General features: G+C 44.2%; 1 protein-coding gene across 1 annotated transcript; it reads left to right on the top strand.

Moving 5' to 3' along the window:
* Positions 1 to 13144: 13144 nt before the first annotated feature.
* CCDC185 (coiled-coil domain containing 185) lies at positions 13145 to 15085 on the top strand. The gene is made up of 2 exons (XM_012731269.1): positions 13145 to 14239; positions 14327 to 15085. The coding sequence occupies exons 1-2, from the start codon at positions 13145 to 13147 to the stop codon at positions 15083 to 15085; spliced, it is 1854 nt and encodes a 617-aa protein (XP_012586723.1).
* Positions 15086 to 20143: the final 5058 nt, after the last annotated feature.

The following is a 20143-nucleotide window of genomic DNA, read 5'->3' as shown; positions in this document are numbered from 1 at the left end:
GCCCGAGCGCCCGCCGCGGCCCCTGCTGGTGCTGCTGTGCCCCTGTGCGCTGTGCGGCGTGGCGCGGGAGAGCGCTGGGCTTTGGGCTGCTCGAGGGCGGGGTGCCAACCGCGGGGCAAGAGTGCGCAGGCCGGCAGACCCTCACCACCAAAGGGTTATCTGGGGGAGGAGATTCAGCTGCCAAAGTCTTTTATATTCCGGAGTTACTCTCGCACCCGCAGCTCCCCCCCTCCGCCCCGCCAAGGCTCTGCACGTCCTCCAGAAGCCCGAATGACAAACGAGGTGACTAAGAGACCCGCTTCCCCTTTCCTTGCACCCTGGGTATTCGCAGGCTGCTGGTGAGGACTCTTAGTTGGTCTTGGACTAGTTCCGGTCCTTCCCAGGAGCCCCCTAGGGGAGCGCTCTCCTCGGCGGGGGAGGGATCAGTGCTTCTGTGGAAGAAAGGGGGGGCTTCTGCGGCCACCTATAGGGTCCCAGGGGTGTTCGCTCTCCCAGCCCCCAGTAAAGAGCGTTCGCCTCTTCCATGCTGGCGCCAGCCAGAGCGGCTCACTCCGCCTGAGCGATGGCGCCCGCTGTCCCTCCCCAAGGCTGGCCTTCTCTCTAGCTACCCGGCTTCCAGGCCCCAGTTTCCAGCCTCAGCAGTTACGGGGTGTGAGCTAATGAGACGGTGCCATCAGGCAGTACTTTAGAAGCATCGGCACCCCATTATTCTGTAGCAATTTGTGGCTATGAAAACCGTGATTCTGGTCTCACCACCAAATCATCTCTTGTTTCTATCAGTTTCCCAAAGTCTCACAAATTGATGGTCGTCAGGAAATTACAGCTCTTACTGTGTCAACTCACTGGGGGTAATTTTAACAAATTGTTTAAGGATAGATTAACTTAGTAGATCAGTATTTTTGTTGGGTGACTGATTTTTTTTTTTTTTTTTGCTTGGTAAAGTAGAGATGGCAACTTCGCACAGAGTTAAGTTTAAGATTGTGAGATTTCATGCAAGTGGGTTCCAGCTAAAGCCTATACTTTGGGGCTCCCTCTTTAGTTAGCAGACCTCCACATTTCCAAAGTTCTATTTCTTTTTTGGTTTTCCTCAGTAAATTTTCTAAAGCTCTTCTAATAGCCATCAAGTCAACAAAGCACAAAAGTATTTATCAACCATGCACTTGTTTTTACAAATAAAAGAGAGATATTTAAGTACTATTGAAATCTGTTTCTCAGAGTTCACTCCATTTATACAAAAAAATATCAGTATTGAAAGGAACAGCCAAGTTTATCTGATCCAAACACCCAATTTAACCTTGAGTTTCTTCTCTCATATTTCTAATAAGTGGTCATTCAACCTCATCAAAGACCTCTTGAGGAAGCCTGTTATATTTGCCAACAGCTCTCTTAGAAAAAGCCTTCCTTATATTGAACTGAAATCTACCTCCCTGAAACTTTTACCTATTGGATCTGGCTCTCCCCTCGGGGCTCACACAGCAAAATCGAATTTCTCTTCCTTGAGACAGCACTTCATTCATTTGGAAATGGTTTTGTGTCTCCTTGAATCTTCCTTTCCCTGGGTTAACTTAGCTACTTCCATCTGTGTGACAATTCTCAGACTCCTCACCAATCTTATAGTCTTTTCCTGGATAAATTTCAATTTCTCAAGTTTCACCCACATACTAATCAAAAGTTTATTTCCAGAAAAGTATTCCACTTTTCTATTCCATGGGTTCTGACCAGTACACCACACAACTAGACCTGCCTGCATTTTAAATTCTGTGTTTCTACTGATGAACCTTAAGGATACAATATTTGGAAGGCCGCTCTGGGACACCATTTTTTTTATTTATTAACATTATCTCATGTATTGGTTTGATAAAGCTGGGTGGCTTAATAAAAATATCTTTTTTCAGTTTTGCAAACTAAAGTCTGATATCAAGGTCTTAGCATATTGTCTCCCTTGTTTGCCTTTGAGTCCAGTCTGAGGGGAAACCTAAGGCAGTTTCCTTTCTGTCGAGTGAGGCAGTTAAACAAACTAATTCTCTCATATATTACTGGCGAGAATCTACTCACATAGCCATACCTAGCTGCAAGGGAAGCTGGAAACTTCCAGGTTTATTGGCACCAGGCGATCATAAAGCGGAAGAGGATGGATTAGAGGAGTCAGGAAAAAACTAGAAATATATTACACACTCTGTGAGAGATACAGGCTGAGGTTTTCAATAAAGGGGACAGAGAAGTTCTGGGAAGGTGACATTTAAATAAAATCCCAATGATGAGGTAGTGAATTACAGTTTCTAAGGAAGCATCCCCAGGAAGAGGGGAAAGCAGATGCAAAGTCCCTGAAGCAGAAGCATGACTGTTATGACAGGAAACAGGAAAGACATCAGTGAGGAGAGTGAGTAAGTGATGGGGAGAACCTGGGAGAGGAGTCTGAGACTGGAGTGGTTACCTAGCTAGGGACCTACAGGCCATGGCAGTGATCTGGTTTTTCCTCAAAATAAGAATGAACATTGGAGATTTGTGGGCATGGAAGGAATACAGTGAGACTTGACAGGCAGGGCCTATGTCCAGGGCCTATGGATGTATGTCCAGCCTCTATCACTCACAGTCCAGCACCCTGCCCTGTTGCCCTCTTTTCCTCCTTCTCAGCTCCAGTCCCTTGATGCCCAGAGTGCCAACCCCCATGGCACACTGCTTCACAATCCTTCTCAACTCTTAGTCCTAAATATCAACCCAGTGAAGTTATTCAAATTGGCTTATTCTAAACTTACAGTCTGATCTCGTTCTTCCTTCCCACAGAAACCACGATGTGGGCTCTTGTCTGGTTCCCATCCTGATCCACCCTCTCTACTCCTGACCAGCTGTGGTGCTGCCTAGTGGGTCCTACACAGAGCACTGTGGCTCCTGTTTCTAGGGAGCAAGCAGTGAGTAGGAAAAGCTCTTCCTTAATGACCACCATTGTCATAATGACAGGTCCCCCTGTCTTACCAAACCTGATTAAAACAAATCCTGGATACCCTTTTAATGCAAGTCCTGGATACCCTTAAACCATATAGCTGTTGAGAGGAGTAAAGTGACCCTGCAACTGCATGATTTGTTATTATCTCTAAAGAAAGCTTGGCATGTTTGCCTCGACATTTCACCCACTAAATGGAAATTATATTAGTACTTACCTCCTGCACCCGTTGATGGGATTAAATGGAGTTATACCTGGAAAGTATCTGAAGCACCCTCAGGCCAGGAGATCCACAAATGTGCACAACAGAATTGTGGAAAATTGGATACAAACTAAATAATGGAATGAATAAATAAATTGTACTTTGGTCACACTAAGGAATGTTGCGTGATCACTAGAATAAATTGGATTTCCAGGTAAGAGAGCTCTGTGGAATATTGTTCTTGAGTTAAAGAAGCAAAATGTGGAATAAAATGTACACTAAGACATTATGGGGGAAATGCCATCGAGGAATAGCTGTGAATGCAAAAGAAAAAAGCCTAAAGCGAGGCACAGCAGATAGTAGGGTTGCAAGGTTGGTGAGAGTAGATACAACTGTTGGGGAGAGACAGTCAAAAAATACTTTGGGGCCCTCCCTGGTGGCGCAATGGGTTAGGATGCCACACTGCAAGTGAGCTGCAGCCCCTTCGGTGCGAGTTTGATCCCCGCCCCAGAGATGACCCACATGGCATGGGCAGACCTCTCCTGACCCGCCCGCTGGTCCCCTCAGCAGTGTACTTCATTGATCTGCCTGTTCTGCTCCCCACTCTGTCTCTGGTCTCTAGTGAATCCTTTCACCGCCCCTGCACCTCTGGCTTGCACCCCAGTTCTGTATGCATAAATAAACTTTTTTAAAAATGTATTTAAAAAAAACAACTTTGGTTTTATTTCTAAGATTCTTATTTTATTTTATTAATATTTAACATAATTGTTCATATATTTATTGGTAAGATGGCTATTAGGCAATGGTTATATAATTAAAAATTAGTTTGAAATGTACAAGAGAGAAAAAGATAAGCATAGAGAGACGTTCACTTTGAGAATACCACACACTGATAGAATTTTTTTTGAAGATAAAGATGATGGAGATCTGTCACCTAAGGTGTCCCTCAGCTGCAGACTTCCTTTGGAAGGAAAGGGGACAGATGCTCAGGAAAGGTTGACCATGGAGCTAGTTGGCCATTTTGAAGCAGCCCGACACTGCTTCCCCTCCAGAAACTCCTCACTTCATAGGGGTGTTGGGGTGGCCCCAATGGTGCCAGGGACGGGCCTGCTCCTGTTTCTCTCTGGAAGCTTCTTCCTTCTATACTAGATTCTTAGAAATGGGTTGATCATTTTCTTGTAATAAGAATGGTAACTATGGCATTAGCAGGGGATGATTAAACAAATCAGTGGTGCCAACGTAATAGAAGTTTCTTTCTCCTTTGTAGGAAGTTCAGGGAGATGATGGAGGAGAGAGTTAAGGAACTTGGTTGGAGAAAATCTGCACCACCCTCCCACAGCACCAGAAAGAAGGCAACTTTGTTGTCTTAATCTCATGCTTTGAAAGAGCCACTGGTCTTTACCATTTAAACTCTTTTATAACATGGTGGAACCCACCACCATGACACTCAAATACATGAAGGCAGAGTCTTTGCTGCTAAGAGCGCCAAACAAGAAAGGTTGCCATGTTATACTTGGGAGAGTAACAAGGACAGAGCGAGAGAAGAGCTGGAATTCTAGGATGCAGCGTATGTGTGGAAAGAGGGGTGGGTTGTTAGGCTTCACTGGCTCCCTATGGTTTGGCTAAATTTGAGTAACTTCAGAGGCTCTGGAAAATACAAGTCATCGTCCTTGCCTGGTATCTGGCCCCGGCACACGAGAGTACAGTGGAGTAAGATGGTCAGTAGGGGAAGTGATTGGGAGTGTGTATTTAATCAACTGCTCAAGAAGTAGAACTGATCAACCTCTAGCCAGTCTCAAAACTGGATCAAGATAGCCCAACTAAAAAAAATAAGTTATATTATCCCATATGGAAAGGGGTCAGAGCTGAAAGCAATCCACATCTATTCTAATGACATTCTGCTGGCCATAATGCAATCATGTGGTCATCTGGCCACATGGTCTCACATAGCTGCAGAGGAAGCTGAGAAATGTAGTCTCAGAGACAGCTGTTTCAGGAGGAGGAAGAAAGCTCAGGTTTTAATGGGCAATTTATAGGTTCTGCTAAAAGACTGTAAATTAATCTGAACTCATGTACTCACACTCTTTGCTGATTTTGTTCCCTTCTTTTTTCAGATCTGCTTTATCTGCATACATGATAAACCCCTTCAGGGTAAAGGTCATCATGTTCTCTTGCTTTGGATTCTTTCCCCACCAATTAACTCTATATCCAGTAGGTTCCTCACTAAAATAAGCCTTGAATAATTCCAATAGGCACTTCAGGGCCGAAGTGGCAGCTCTCTGTTACGACAGATATTAGGTATATTCTAATATATTAGAATATAATTTCAGTTAGTTAACCTTAATTCACTGTTGGGGGTGGGGGGAACGTTACCAAAAATATTCATTGGACCTTTAGCATTTTGATTTAATTCTGAATTGGATAAATTTTCATTAACTTAAACTTGGACCTCTATATAGCAACATTTGGCTCTTGCATTAAATCAAACAAATGTTGCTAGAGAGATGGTTAACAATGTCATCACCTATAGCGAATCTTTAGGTTGCAGGACCACCAGGTAAAGGTAAACCAGCACTTTTAGAGACACGTTTAGTAAATAACTACATTAAGATTTTTTTTTTCTCCAGACCTTTTTGTCCTGTCATCTTCTATCACCTTCATTTTTTCTCCCCTTGGCTTCTTAAGGGCCAGCCACCTTTAAACCACTGTCAGCTTGACATGGATGTTTTCTTCAGGAAAACTAATACTTAGCGACAGCAGGGGGAGGGATGGAAAGAAGATAAACCTCACGGTGGAATCACTTATTCTACAGTCATCTGGCATTTATTGAGTGCCTAAGATATGTCCAACACAATGCAAATTCATGCAAATAGACATCATGACAGCCCTCCAGAAGTTCACAATTATGAATCTAAGCATAGACTTCTGAAACATACAATTTCTGTCTGTAGCTACCCATTCATTCAGCAAGTATGCATTGAGTATTACTATGGGGAGTGCTGCTGTAGGTACTGGAGCTACAAAATTGAAGCAAACAAAGGAGCTGGTCCCCCCGGGGTCTACAGTCACGCTCCAGGCAATAATCTATCCCCACTCTTCACCCTTCCAACCTACAAGTGGTTTCCTTTACTTCTGACATTGCCTGATATTTTAGTATCTTTCTTCTGGCAGTTGCTATTGTAGAGCAGGTACATCTAAGTTGACAAGAGCAGGGACAAAGTCTTATTCTTTATATTTACTATGTGCCTTGTGCTGATTGGCTCAATGAGTGTCTTTTCATGTAAGTACACCTTGTGCAGCTAAAGTAAGTGAAGACCCACAGAAAGCTGAAAACATTTTCTCATTTCCATTATCCAAAGAGAACAATGTAGCCAGAAGCTCAATAGGTTTGACTTCCATGCCCCTCCATGTCCGCCTTCTCCTTGACTGGTTCCGGAATCAGTGCGAGAGGTTGCAACAGAGGATTTGTTGTATCCCTGCTGATGGCATCTCCAGTGGACTTTATAACATCACTTTTTTCATTCTCAGGGGAGAACTTTATTCCCCTGAGGTCAGAATAGTTAAAACATCTTGAGCTTACAGGACTGTCTAACAGTGGAGATAACTGCAAACATAGTGAATGGATACAGTTGGTGATTCATAGCGACTCCAAACTTTAGTATCATCATCATCATCACAGCTTTAGATGAGAAAGTCCAGGACTTAAAGAACTTAAGTAGATTCTCCCAGGCCATTTGCTTAGAAAGTGGTGCAATTACAATCTGTTTTAACTTAAGTCATATGCTTCTAAACTTACATCTAGACCTTTGCTCTCCACTGTGGAGGCTGCTAGCTACATGAGCTGATTAAAATTTTTAATTTAATTAGTTAAGACTAAATAAAATAAAATTCCATTTCTTCAGTCACAGATACAGTGCTCGGTGGCCACCAGGTGGGACAGAGCAGAGAAAGCATCTCCCTTGTTGCAGAAATTCCTAACAGACAGCACAGCTCTGTGGCTAAAGTAGAAAGCAAAGAGGAGAGGTTGGGAATACAGAATAGAGCGATGGCCCGATGACCTAGGGTGGGGAGGGTGGAGGGCAGACTCAGAAGGTGGGGTGTAGCTTTGACAAGGCTCAGGGGCAACTTCTGCTCTGAGTCTAAGAAGAAAACAGAGAGGGAGATGGTGAAGAAGTTTGGTCTGATGACTGTGATCTTGTCTAGGGGCCAAGAACACGAACAAAAAATGAGTGGACCAAGCTGAGGGCTTGGGGGAAGTCAGAGGTTTGGAAATCATCACTGCATTCAGCTCAAGTAGAAGGACTGATGCCCAGCCGAGCAGCTCGGCTGTGATCAAATTGTAATTTTGGTGCTACCTTTTATTGAGTTTTGTTCCAAGAAATATTTCCCCAGTGCCTGTGAGGTACGAGGCACTGTTCCAGCCACCAGAGGTACACCAAGCAGAATAATGAGTGGTAGTGACAAAAGTAGGCACAACCATTCTTTCATGGAATGTACAGTTGGAGACTTTGTTAATTACATACTCACAGAGCCCCCAAGTCTGCCACAGGCCAAGGAGAGAGCTGGTGCTCTACTAACGTCCAGTAAGGGCGGTCAGAAGAGGCTTCCCTTGAGCCCAGATTTGAAGAAGGGGCATCATGCCATGTAGAAAGAAGGACAGTTAATGACTTGGCCCGGAACTGTGGTCATGCAGAAATTCAGGCAGGTGGGCAAGGCCACCTTTGCAAGTTCCCTGCAGAGGGAAGTGGTAGCTGAGTGCGCAGACAGACTGAAGTTCTGTTACAGGGCACCCCAGTGTGAACTGGGCCACCTGTCTGTGGGTCCTCCCCTGTGCACTTAAAATTCAGTTGTACTGCAGGCACACACAAAAGGGTCAACAGTGAGTTTATTCACAAAGGGGAAAGGAAAAGCTACAACCCAGGGAAAGAGAGAGAGAGATACAAGTTAACTAGAGCATCCTACCAGCTCCAGCGCCGCTGACTTGGAACTCCAATAGCCACCAAGACCAAGTGACCAGCCACCAGCTGCTCGATCCAGAGAGAGAGCCACGTGGTACAAAGAGAGAGCACGTCTAAAATGGCTCCCTATATATGCCCCAAAGTCCCAGAATGCCTGCTTAGCTCCACTCTTGGGTCCTCGCAGTTGTCTCCCTGGTACTGCTGGGAGTTGTAGTTTCTAGTCACTGGAGTAGGGGGTGGAGTCCACAGAACTCTGCAGAGTTCCTTCAGGACATCATTTCCCCCTAACAGTTCTACTCCAGCCCTATGTGTGGGTGACTTTTAATGAAAGAACACTGTGTTGCCCACTGAAAATTTCTCCATAGCATAAAAAGTGCTGGATATGGAGGCTGGAATTTCAGTGGGCTGAGGGTGCCTACCCTGCTGACAGCATCAGCAAAGGATGGACAACATGTTCCAGTATATGCTGACGCAGCAGGCCCTGCAAATCATCCATCACCAGACTTCAGTTGCAGAAAGAACTTCCTTTCTGAAAAACAAATTTCCTTTGAAATTAAGAACCCCAAGTCCAACTTTAGCAAAATAGAAAAAAGAGTTTAAAAGTTTGAATTTAGAAGTATTGAATTTTAAAGTTTCAATAAAGCACATTCTTCAAAAAAAAAAATCAATACCTAAATTCTGTTATGTTGCCAGCCAAGAAGTCACTCTAAATTGGACGTTTTCAATGGCAGCAGTTTCCCCAAGCATCCACTGGGAAAGCTTTTCCTGTGTTTAGCACAACGGTATCTGTGGCAAAATCTCAAAACCAACTTTATCTGTGGTTCCGTGTTTATGTGTCGCTGTTGTGTAGTCCCAAACTAGGCTTCAGCTCTGTTGTGTTACTATACAAGTGAGCAGCTTTCTACTCTGAACATCCATTCTTCTTAAGAATTGGTAATTATCTTCTCCTGCTCTTAACTGCAGTAAGGTTAGAAATGTGAAAAAACATCAACATCCTTAGAGGCAATAAAACCTACAAATGCAGCAAAACTTAAAAATCCTGTCTGCTCCATCCCACACAGTTCTGCTCTGTTTGTATTTAAGCCCCAGGTGAGGCCCCAGGCGGGACTTCCCACCCTTCCCACCCTGCCCCACTGCCAACTCCTCTCTGATCTTGGGATTCTCTTTCTGTGTCTCACAGAAGAAGCATGTTGTGGCAGGATTTACATATAAAGCTCTTAGAGCAATGTCCCACACATGCTCAATATGTCAGCCATCAATTTTACACACATAAGCACTTATGCACATGGAATATTTGCATTGTGGGTAAATGATTGTTTATGTGGGAACTTAACGCGGCTATATTGCCAGGCTCTTACTCTACTATTTTCTTTTTGTAAAAAAAAAAAAAGAAAGAAAGAAATTTATAAGTTACAATTTTCATTCTTAGTACTGCATTAACATAAGTTTTTCCATTTACCACCCTGAGGGTTTGCATAAGGTTTTTTTTTTTTTTTTTAACACTGGTTTATGGGTCTGGTATTTTTAATGAGTATGTATCTTGAATTCACATATTGAGAGTGGCCTTTATTCTGTTACTCTGGGGCATCTGTTTTCTTGTGTATAAGAAAAAAGTGGGAGTTGGTGTAAAAGAGCTAAATTTCTGTGAAATTATACAGCAAAGCTGACTTTTGAAAATTAATAATTTATCCTATCATCCAGCCACAGAGAAAAAATACTATCTTCTGACCCAAATATCATCTTCTTAGAAAAGATGGCTTTAGAGCAATAGATTTACATCAAATAAAAATTACCTAGATATTGAAGGCTTTTACTTGCAACATGAATATTGGGAAACCTTAATTATTTAGAAAAGTTTTACCTGGAATTCTCTAATCTAATTATCTAGAAATAGAGCATGAAATGTATTACATATACATATATATGCAATTTTAAATTTACTGGCAGCTACATTAAAACAAGTCGTAAGAAACATGTGAAATTAATTTTGATGATATATTTTATTTAGTCCATTGTGTTCAAAATACCATATCAACAAGTCACCAGTATAAAGTGTTGAGATAATTTATTGTTCTTTTTTTCCCTAGTAAGGTTGTGAAATCCAGTGTGCATTTCCTGCAACATTTTGCCACAGGAACTACCTGCACACAAGTGCTCATCCCAAGATGTGGCTACTGGTTGCTCAAAAACAGTTTACTTCTCTGTTTTATTTCTCCCCTTGGCCCATCCCAGAAGTAGGAGCTTTGCGAAGAGATTGAAGTCACCACAACAGCTAATCATCATTCTATGGAAGGGACCAAAGAACAGTCTATTCTGGAAGATTAATTCGAATTGTGGGGTCAGAATTCATTTGCCATAGTGCCCAAGTCTCACACAAATGAAGAAAAGAGGTTCAGATCTTCATTTTACCAAGAGACCCAAATTCAGAGGCCTCCAGTGAAATACATTAAGGGTTTTTCTGCCAAATAAAAATGAGGCCGATTATTCTTAATCTCAAAGGGATGCTTGGCACCTTAGCATTTACAGAGCATTTCTTTTGTCCTCAAGGAGGAGCTGACTGAGGTCCTAGCTTGTCACCTTCCCGGGGTCTTAATCAGGATAGAAGACTGACCTTCTGGACCCTCTTCCTGTTTTTTTTTTTCTGTTTCATCCAGACAGTCCTTATTCTGTTCTCTGTGAATTTCACTTGCTATTAGAACTTCCTTCACTCCACTCCCAGAAAGCAGTTTTCAAGGTCACCTAGACTGAGACCTCTTATCGCTGACACCATCTTCCCAGGCATTCAGGCTAGGAAGCTCTTTTCTCTAATTGAATCCACCTTCAGATCAGGTCCCGTGACCTCTGAACTGTCCATTGTACCCACTATCCCCTGTCTTCTTACCATTGTCCAGGTCAGACTTCCTTCTTGCTTGCTTGCATTACTGGCCCTGCAGCACAAGCCCACAAGACCCAGCATTCCAGGCATTTCTAGGGCTCTGTAACATGGCCATGGAGCTCCTTTTGCCTGGCATGCCTCTGCTTATTTCTCTGGCAGGAGATCCTAGAGGCCTCCCAGGTTTAACACCGATGTCACCCAGTATTCAACCTCCCCTTATAAGCAACCCACACCAACTCCTTCATGAACTAAGTGCTCCCTCCTGAAATCCCAGTAAAGCTACTATTTAACATTTTCTCAGCCCATCTATTACCTGGAAGTGTATCTCCTGGCAATACTGTGGGCAAGGCCCTACATTAGCATACTAATTCTGGGCCAGACCTCCAAAAAATGTTTGTAGCTTTACAAAGGGGAGACAATGTCCCTTTTTGCATCAGCACAGTTAGCCTCAATTCTGCTGAGTTCTGAGGGCCTCACAGAAGGCAAGAGGTCAAAGGACCCCACATTAGGAATGGAAGCCATTGGATTCTAACTTTGGCTCTGCTCCAAAGTAGGTCTTTACCTTCAGTCGTGCGCTGCTATATTTTAGTGTTCTTGGCATAATGATCACGATAATTCTAGCTGCTAATATTTATAAGGCAGCAGCCACATGCCAAGCAATGTTGTAAGCATTTTTTCATGAATGAACTGAATTTTACTTTTTAGAATGAAAGCTGTAGCATTTATCAGACTAAAATCCTTTATCCTGTTGTATTTGGGGCTGAAAGAGATATGATAGCTCTGACTCTTGCAGTATTGAGGAAACTAGGACTCGGGTGACACAGACCACCCAGGTGATTCAGCAGGTGACAGGGTTGCTCTCTTGTGCTGTGCTCACCCACACCCCACTGCTTCTCTAGGACAGGAGTTGGGCTGGCACTGGCCAGGGTCTCATTTGGAGGTGTGCAATGTTTTACAGCATATGATCTAAGAGAGCTATGTTTTTGCTGACCCCTATGTATCAGGAATCAGCAGCACTCAGTCCATGCCTAAATATTTCTTAACAATTCCATTTCAAATTTGACTTTTTTAAAAAGTTGACTCCCAGTAAAAATTTCAATCACAAAATAATTCCTCTAGCAGGCATGAGTAGCAGGCCATTAGAAATCTAGGCTCAGCTATAGATGTGCTAATGACAGTTCTTGAAACTGCAGGAGGAAGGAGCCGGCTTCTCAGAGGCTCAGTCACTCTAGTCAAGGCTATACCTTGTGGCTTCCAGGGCAATGCCACCCTGACCCTCCTGTGTACATCTGGTCATAATTTTCTTAAAAGTATGTCATCATAATCAGCTGATATTTCTATAACAAAACACCATAGACTGGGTGGCTTAGCAGCAGACATTTCTCACAGTTTTGGAGGCTTGGAAGTCCCCTGGGGAGGAAGGGGGAAGAAGGGAGAGAGGAGAGACAGAGCATATTTCCTCCTCTTTTAAGGACACTAGTCACCTCATGGGGGGAGGGGGGACTTACGCTCCTACTCCTGACCTCATGGAACCCATTTACCTCTCAAAGGGACCCCAAATAACACATTGGGGGGGGGGGTGTTAGGACTTCAGTAAAGGAATTGGGGGGAACCTAAATATTTAGCCTATAGCATGCCTCAATTCAAGCTTCACTTTCTGAGAGGCTGCATGATATGGTGAGAAAAGGAGAGAACTGAAGTCAAAAATCCCTGCCACGGGTTCAGTGACCTTTGGGGAAATCGGGTAATATGACCAGCCTGCCTGGTGGGGTTGTGAAACTCCAAGGAGATGTGAATGAAAAGACCTGGGATGAGTGGACGCTCCTGTTCCCTAAGAGGTAACCATGATTGGAGAATGCTATTTAAAACCTTTAACCTTTGTACCCCCAGAGAAGAGCACAGAATAGGATCACCATCCAGCCTGGGAGAAGCCCCAAACCTTTTACTGGTCCGTTTTATGCACCCTCATCTTTAAAAGAAACCCTTGACATTCCCTAGGCCTGAAGGCCACGGTGCAGGGCGACCCACTGGCCCCTGGCGCATTGTGAAGTGGCCAGAGCGTCACAGGCTACCCGGAGCCCCAGAATGGGGGGGGCGGGGCGGATCTCCGCAGCGCCCCTAAGCAGCTCGAGGACCCGGCTCAGAGGCTGCGCGCGCCTGGACGCGGAATGGAGAGCTTTCACCGCTTCTCCCCGCCGCCCTGCCCAGACCTGTGGGAGACATCGCCGCCCCGCGGAGAGCACACCTCCTCTGCGCGGCTGAGCGCGGCCCGGGCGCAGACGGACCCGCGCCTGTACTCCTGGGGCGGGACTGCCCGCGAGGGGAGGGAGGCGGCAGCGCACTGGCAGCCCCAATGCAGCCCACCCACACCGTGGACTCGGGGACACCGATACCACGACCCGCCACGGGAAAGCCACAGCCTGAGCGACCTGGCCCGGAGGCCCCAGCCGCGCGCCAGGAAACACAGGTCCCACTGCCGGCACCTGGACAATGCCGGCCGGCAGACAAAGACCAAGCCTCGGTCCCGGGAGGGCAGCCAGCACATCCTCGCGTGGCAGGAGCAACCCCAGCAACCTCTCTACCAGCACTTCCCTCCAGCCCTGGGGGATTCACCCCCACCTTACCCTGAGGGGACCTACACTCCCCTGAGTGGCACTTTGGGGATGGAAAAGGCGCAAAGTGGCGATCAGTGGGCTGTGCGGGTCTGCAGAGCACAGGGTGGCGGGTCCTTTTCCTCCGTCCCCACGGAGAAGTCCCAAGAGTTCAGAACTCCCTCCGCTTGCGAGTACACCCAGAAAAGAGAGATCAGTGACCTGGTGGAGTCATTAGCCAGCCAGTACTCCCAGCCTTCGGTCTCCAGCAAGGAAATGCAGAGCCAAATCCTCAAGAACAAGCTGGAGGAGGTGGTACTGTCCTCCAGGGACCAGAAAATTGTGGCCCTGGTGCTGACTCGGCTCAAGAAGGCCCAAAGGATGCGGGAGCTGCAGCAGCAGGCGGCTGAAGCCTGGGAGGAGCTGAAACAATCGGACCAGAAGGTCCAGATGACTCTGGAGAAGGAAAGGAAGCTGCTGCTGCAGGAGAGCCAGGAGCAGTGGCAGCAGGTGGAGCAACACAAGACACAGTGCAGCAGGGAGCAGCAGCGTGTCCGCAGGCGGGACAGCCGGACCAAGAACGCCATGCACCAGAATCCGTGGAAGGCGCACCTGGAGGACCAGCAGAAACAGCGCCAGAAGACGTCGGAGAGCGTCCGAGCTGTGGACCAAGTGAACCAGTGCCAGAAGCTGGACAGGGCCCGTGCCCAGGCCCAGGAGAACCAGCGCCAGGAGAAGCTGGAGAAGGTGCACGCCCAGGCCGAGCACCGGAAGCAGTGCAAAGCGCTGCGTGTGCAAGAGCAGGAGAGGACGCTGCAGGACCTGCAGGAGTATGACAGCCTGCAGCTGCAGAAGAGGCTGGAGCAGGCTGGTCACAGGAAGCAGCTGCACACGATGGAGAGCCAGACGAAGGTCCATGAAGCTAACCTTAGCTCCCTAGTCAATTACCAGGCCCGAAAGGTTCTGATGGACTGCCAGGTCAAGGCGGAGGAACTCCTCAGGAAGCTGTCCCTCGAGCAGAGTTCGCAGTGTTCCCAAGAGGTCCACCAGAGCCTGATGAAGGAGCGTCACCGAGAACGAAGGAACAAGGCCCGGAGAGAAGAGGAACAGTTCCAGCAGGTCAGGTCCCGCGCGGAAGAGTTGGAGGAACAAAAGAAGATGCACAGGCAGTTTCTGGCGCAGCTGGCAGACCAGAAGATCAGGCAGGCCAGGAGAAACGCCCACAAGAACCTCGGGGACAAGGTGCAGCACCTTCGGGAGCTGAACACCCTGCGGGAGAAGAACCATCACATCCTGAAGCTGAAAGCCGAGAAAGAGGAAAAGTGTCATATCGAGGGCATCAAAGAAGCCATTCGGAAAAAGGAGCAGAGGATGGAGCAAATATCGCGGGAGAAAGATGCCTGCTTCCAGGACCTCCATGAGATGTCCCGGGCCTCCAGGAGAGACCACCGGAGAGCGGTCCCCACAAGCTACTTTGCTGGTCCAGGGCTGGAGACCCAGCAGAGAGGAGACTACTGAGGACCAGAGACAAACCGCTCACACCCAGGCGACCAGAAAGAGATGTGGCAGGGTGATCCGTTTTATAATCGGGTTATAATTGAGCATTGATTTTTTTTTGTAAGTATATAAAATAGCTACAATTTCCTCTCATGAACTAGTTTATTGATTTACTTGGATAATTGAAAGGATAGGGAATAGATATTGGGGGTTTTGGGGTTTTTTCTAGGAAATTACTTGCCTTTGTAACTTTTGATTTAAGTAGAAAATATTCATTTAGGGCTCAAGTAATCTTCAAATCAGTAGGTACATAATGAAAGAATGAGAAAAATCAATTGTAGGGGATACAGTTTTGTTATGTTCCAGAACCTAGGAAAGGGGGAAGTGTCAGACATAAGACATGAAAAAATCTCAGGGAAAGATTCCTGTAAACTAGTAGATTTGGGCATTCTTGGACATGTGGAAAAATTAAAGGCTCTGAAAAGGTCTGCAGCGAATGGATTTGTTTAACCTATCACAACAGCTTTTCACAAACCGGGAAACCCTCATTTTCTCAGATCATCCCAGGGGACTGGCACTCTATGAAAAGTTTTTGGAAATAGTTCCAGATTGCTAAGACTGTTAAGAGTTTTCTACCACAGCCAAGCTATCCAGACCTCACTGGAAACTACTTGATCTAATTCTCTGTCTTTTTCTTTTCCATCAGTCCTATCTAGTCTTTTGGAACAAAATTCTGTTGGAATTCTTCTCATCCTGTTTCTTCTTTATCTCTTCTGAGGAAGATATATGATGTCATTCTGTCTACCCACATTGTATCTAATTAACCCAACCAAGCTCCAAATGAATGACTAAACATGATTCAGCAACCTGACATTTTTAAAATAAGGAGCCAGAAGCTAAGTAGAATTTAACCCATCACATCTCAACGTCTCCTTGGAAAAATCCTAAAAATGTTTTTCTTAAAGGACCCTGATGTAACATTTGTCTTAAGGAGAGAATAAATCCCATTGGAAGATTTTGCAAAATGACAGGAAAGGTCACCTGGTAAGGGATTTTGTTCAGAGTTCCTTGTGAGATTCACTTTCTCATATAGTGGAAACGGGGACCCTCTTCTCTGTTTGTAGCCCCCCCTGTTGTGGGTCTCCTCTACTGCCTCTCCTGTCCTGCTATTTCCAAAGAGGCTGACTTGGGCCCGCACTTCTTTCCTCAAAAATGTAGGGGCTCATACATCTTGCCTCAATCCCCAATCTTATTCTCTCTCTTCTGAATCAATCCCCTGTTCTAGCTAAATGCCACACACCCTCCAGGCTTTGTGGGAGGGTGGTGGTGGGGATATTCCAGTCAGACTTCCCACGCATCCTAACTCAACCTCTTAATATAGTTGCATGACTTTGAGGAACTTACCTTCCTCAACCTCAGTTTCCTCATCTTTAAAATAGAATAAGTTAGACTTCAAGGGATGCCTTAATGATTAAATAAAATAATACATGTAAAATTTGGACATAGTACTTAGAACCTAGTACCTGCCCTATAATTAAATATTGTAGCTTTTATTATTGATAAGACTGCCCCCCAACTCCTCACCAGCTACCTCCTCACCAGCTACCTCCTCACCAGCTACCTCCTCACCAGCTACCTTCTCCCATTATGCCCAAATCTGCTTTTTCTGAACTAAGTCACCATTCAGCTGCTTAGCTGGAATGTGGGGTCCTCCAGGTGCCACTTCTTGGCATCACGCTTCTCCATCACCTCCCTGGCTGACTGAGCATCACAGTTACTGCTTTGTGAGGCACATCCATTTTGTCATCCATATTTTGCCTTCAAACTAGGCTGAATGTAAAGGGCCATGTCTTCAACTTCTTTTTACACATTCTTCAGTGATGGTCAATAGATGGTAAAGCTGAAAGCAATAAAGCAAGTTGTTTTGACACCACAGCTACAAGCCATTCCTTTTGTCAACTCTTTTCTCTCTGTTCCAAGAAATAATAAATACAGGGTTTTTGTTCTTTTATCCAGTTCTTTTTGAATATTACTGGTAAAAATGATCAATACAAAATATAACTGACAACATGAAGTAGACTATGTTTCCCTATTCCTCTTTTAGTATGTAAGTATTTTATAAACATTACATAGAATGTTGAAAATATTGTAAATATTACATAAAACATCCTAACATTTATACCTTCTATATGTGCATGTATTTACACATATACATCCTAATATCATATATGAAACAAACAAGAAGATTCTGAAGATGGAAAGAATACAAATGGCTGAAGTTTTCAGGACTTGAGGAACAACATAGTGGAATTCCTTAGAGTTCCATTTGGCCTCCTATCTCCCTGACCTGTCACTAAAGAAACCAGAAACCCCCAAACCATCCCTCCACGCACAATAAGTTTGCTCTCTCAAGCCAAAGGACTAGGGAAAGGAAAGCCTAACAAAAACTTCCAGATAATATCTCTACTCCAGCCCAATACCACAGGAAAATAGTAGCCCCAACCATACCACGCCAGCAAAGACTGGGGAGCCGAGAGCTTCCCCTCTAGGCTGTGATAAGGAGTGTTCTACCCTGGCATTGCCAGTTGTGACCACATGAGAAGACTAGACTTTTCAACCACCACCATTACAGTCACCGGTGCTCCTTATCTCACTACAAGATGGTGTAGAGGAAGTCTGTGAAGAACAACGGTGTGTGTCACCCATCCAGCAACAAAGCCACACATTCTTTGTTGGGGTCAGCAGATGTTGTGTGAGGGGCAGTAACAAAACATTCCTAGCTCTCCCTCCATGAGGTGTCAATGGATGTAGCCAGCACCCCAGTGATGTACCAGTGATGAGGAGCGCCTCCCCCCAGAGATACACAGTGCCCCCACCTCTTAGCTGGCAATGAAGGCTGAGCAGAGAACGAGACTTCTATCCTTACTTGCTGTCAATGAGGCCCTTTCTGGAGAAAAAAAAAAAAAACAGGTTTTTTGGAAACCAAAAAACGGGTTTAAATAAGAGCCAGAGTTTTAAAATATCCAATGCAATGGAAAATCACTCTTCACACCAAGAACAAGAAGATCTCAAACTGAATGGAAATGACAAATCCGATAGAAGCCAACAAGAGAATGACAAAAGTTAGGATAGCTATAAAAGGACATTAGTCATGATAAAAATGCTTCAACAAGCAATTATGAATACACTTGAAACACACCCAGAAAACTTAAGTCTTGGCAAAAGTCTCCATAGAGCCTCAATAAAGAAACAAAAAGTACAAGGAACAAATGGAACCAAATAAAAATAACAAAAAATGAAAAGCACAGTGGCTGGGTCAATGGAATGGAGGGAGCAGAGGAAAGAAACTTTAACAACAGTTAATATTATCCAATCGTAGAGACAGGAAATTTACTGGGAAAAAAACTTGGCAATGCCTCATCAATCCAGGGAGCTTCAACAAAAGGCCTAATATTTGTGGTATGGGAATTCGAAAAGAAGAGGAGGAAGAGAGCAGGACTGAAAGGAATTCTAGAAAGCAATAGCTAAAACTTTCCAAAGTTGGTAAAAGAGCTAACTCTATATATTCAAGAAATTAAGTGAGACCCCAAAAGTATAAACCTATTGAAATTCAGAAGACATATTATGTTTAAACTTGTAAAGTTGAAAAAAAAATTCCTGCAAAAAAAAAAAAATCATAGGATCAAAAATGGGGAAGGACGTGCACAGGACTATGGTAATGGCACACGGGTGACTCAGTGATGGGAAACCCACGGGGATTACAATTGAGATGAAAAAAAATGTACAAAATGATGTAAAAATAAACTATTATAATATATATATAATCCCAGCAACAGGCTGGGAGAAAACATTTGTAAAAGTGTACTTCAAAGGAAAAACAAAACCAGAAACTATAGAACAAAGAGGAACACTAAATTTATGACAGTCAACCCAACAAGGAGACAGCAATTCTAAATACGGATTGCTCAAATAGTGCTATACATATGTGAAGCAAAAGCTAATAAAATTGGGAAAAGATAGACAAATCCACAATTACAGTTGAAAACTTGAACTCCCTTCTCACAGTAATTGATAAATACTAAACAGAAAATCAACAAAGATTCAGAATTCACGACATCATCTAACAAGACCTAACCATTTATAGGCAATTCTAGCCAATGGCAAGCAGCAAAATAAATATTTTTTTTCCAGTCCCAATGCAACATGTACCAAAACAGAACATATCCTGAACCATGAACTTAAGAAACTGGAAAGAATTAAAATCATGTGTTCTCTGACCACCATAGAATCAAACTAGAAATAACAGAATGATAACAGGAAAATTTCCGACACTTTTAAATAATCTTTCAAAGTCTCAAATTTTAAAAATTACACTGAACTGACTGAAAATAAAAGATGTCGAATTTGTGGGTCACAACTAAATGTGGAGAGGGAAATTTATAGCTTTAAGTGCAAATATGAGAAAAGAGGAAAAGTCACAAATCAGTCACTAAGCACCTACCTTAAGATCTCAGCAAAAGAGCAAATAAACCTTTGCAGAAAAAAACTAAGAGCAGAAATCAAAGTAAAAGCAAAACCCCAAAAATAGAAAATCAATGAAACAAAGCTTCTTTGAAAAGCTCAATAAAGGGCCGTCTCTTTATTGAGGCGCAACAGGTTTGATGCAGCACTGCAAGCTAGCCCACAACCACCTCAGTGCGAGTTAATCCTTGGCCCTGGAAATGACCCACATGGCACAGTATAGACCCCTCCTGTCTCTTCCACTGCTCCCCTCAGCAATGTACTTCCACGATCTGCCTACTCTGCTCCCCACTCTGTCACTGATGAATGCACTGCCCCTGCACACCTGGCCTGTACTCCAGTTCTGTATGCATAAATAAATCTTTATAAAAAAGAAAACAAGAAAAGCTTAATAAAGTTCACAAACCTCTGGGGAGAAAAAAGAGAAGACACATTATCAATTATCGTAAATAAAATAAGGATGTCACTTTGATGTCTGTAGACATCAAAAATAAAGTGAATTCTAGGAACAACTTCACATGCAGAAATTTGACAACTTAAATAAGTGGACCAATTCCT

This window comes from Condylura cristata, unplaced genomic scaffold, assembly GCF_000260355.1.
Source record: "Condylura cristata isolate star-nosed mole 26May11 unplaced genomic scaffold, ConCri1.0 scaffold00030, whole genome shotgun sequence".
Taxonomy (NCBI): Eukaryota; Metazoa; Chordata; class Mammalia; order Eulipotyphla; family Talpidae; genus Condylura; species Condylura cristata.
The sequence above is the reverse complement of the archived record's forward strand: the minus strand, read 5'-3'. Positions and strand labels throughout refer to the sequence as shown.

Coding starts and splice junctions, on each gene's coding strand:
- CCDC185 (XM_012731269.1), top strand. CDS start 13,145: ATGGAGAGCTTTCACCGCTTCTCCCCGCCGCCCTGCCCAGACCTGTGG. Junction 14,240..14,326: donor GCGTCCGAGCTGTGGACCAA/GTGAACCAGTGC, acceptor GTGCACGCCCAG/GCCGAGCACCGGAAGCAGTG.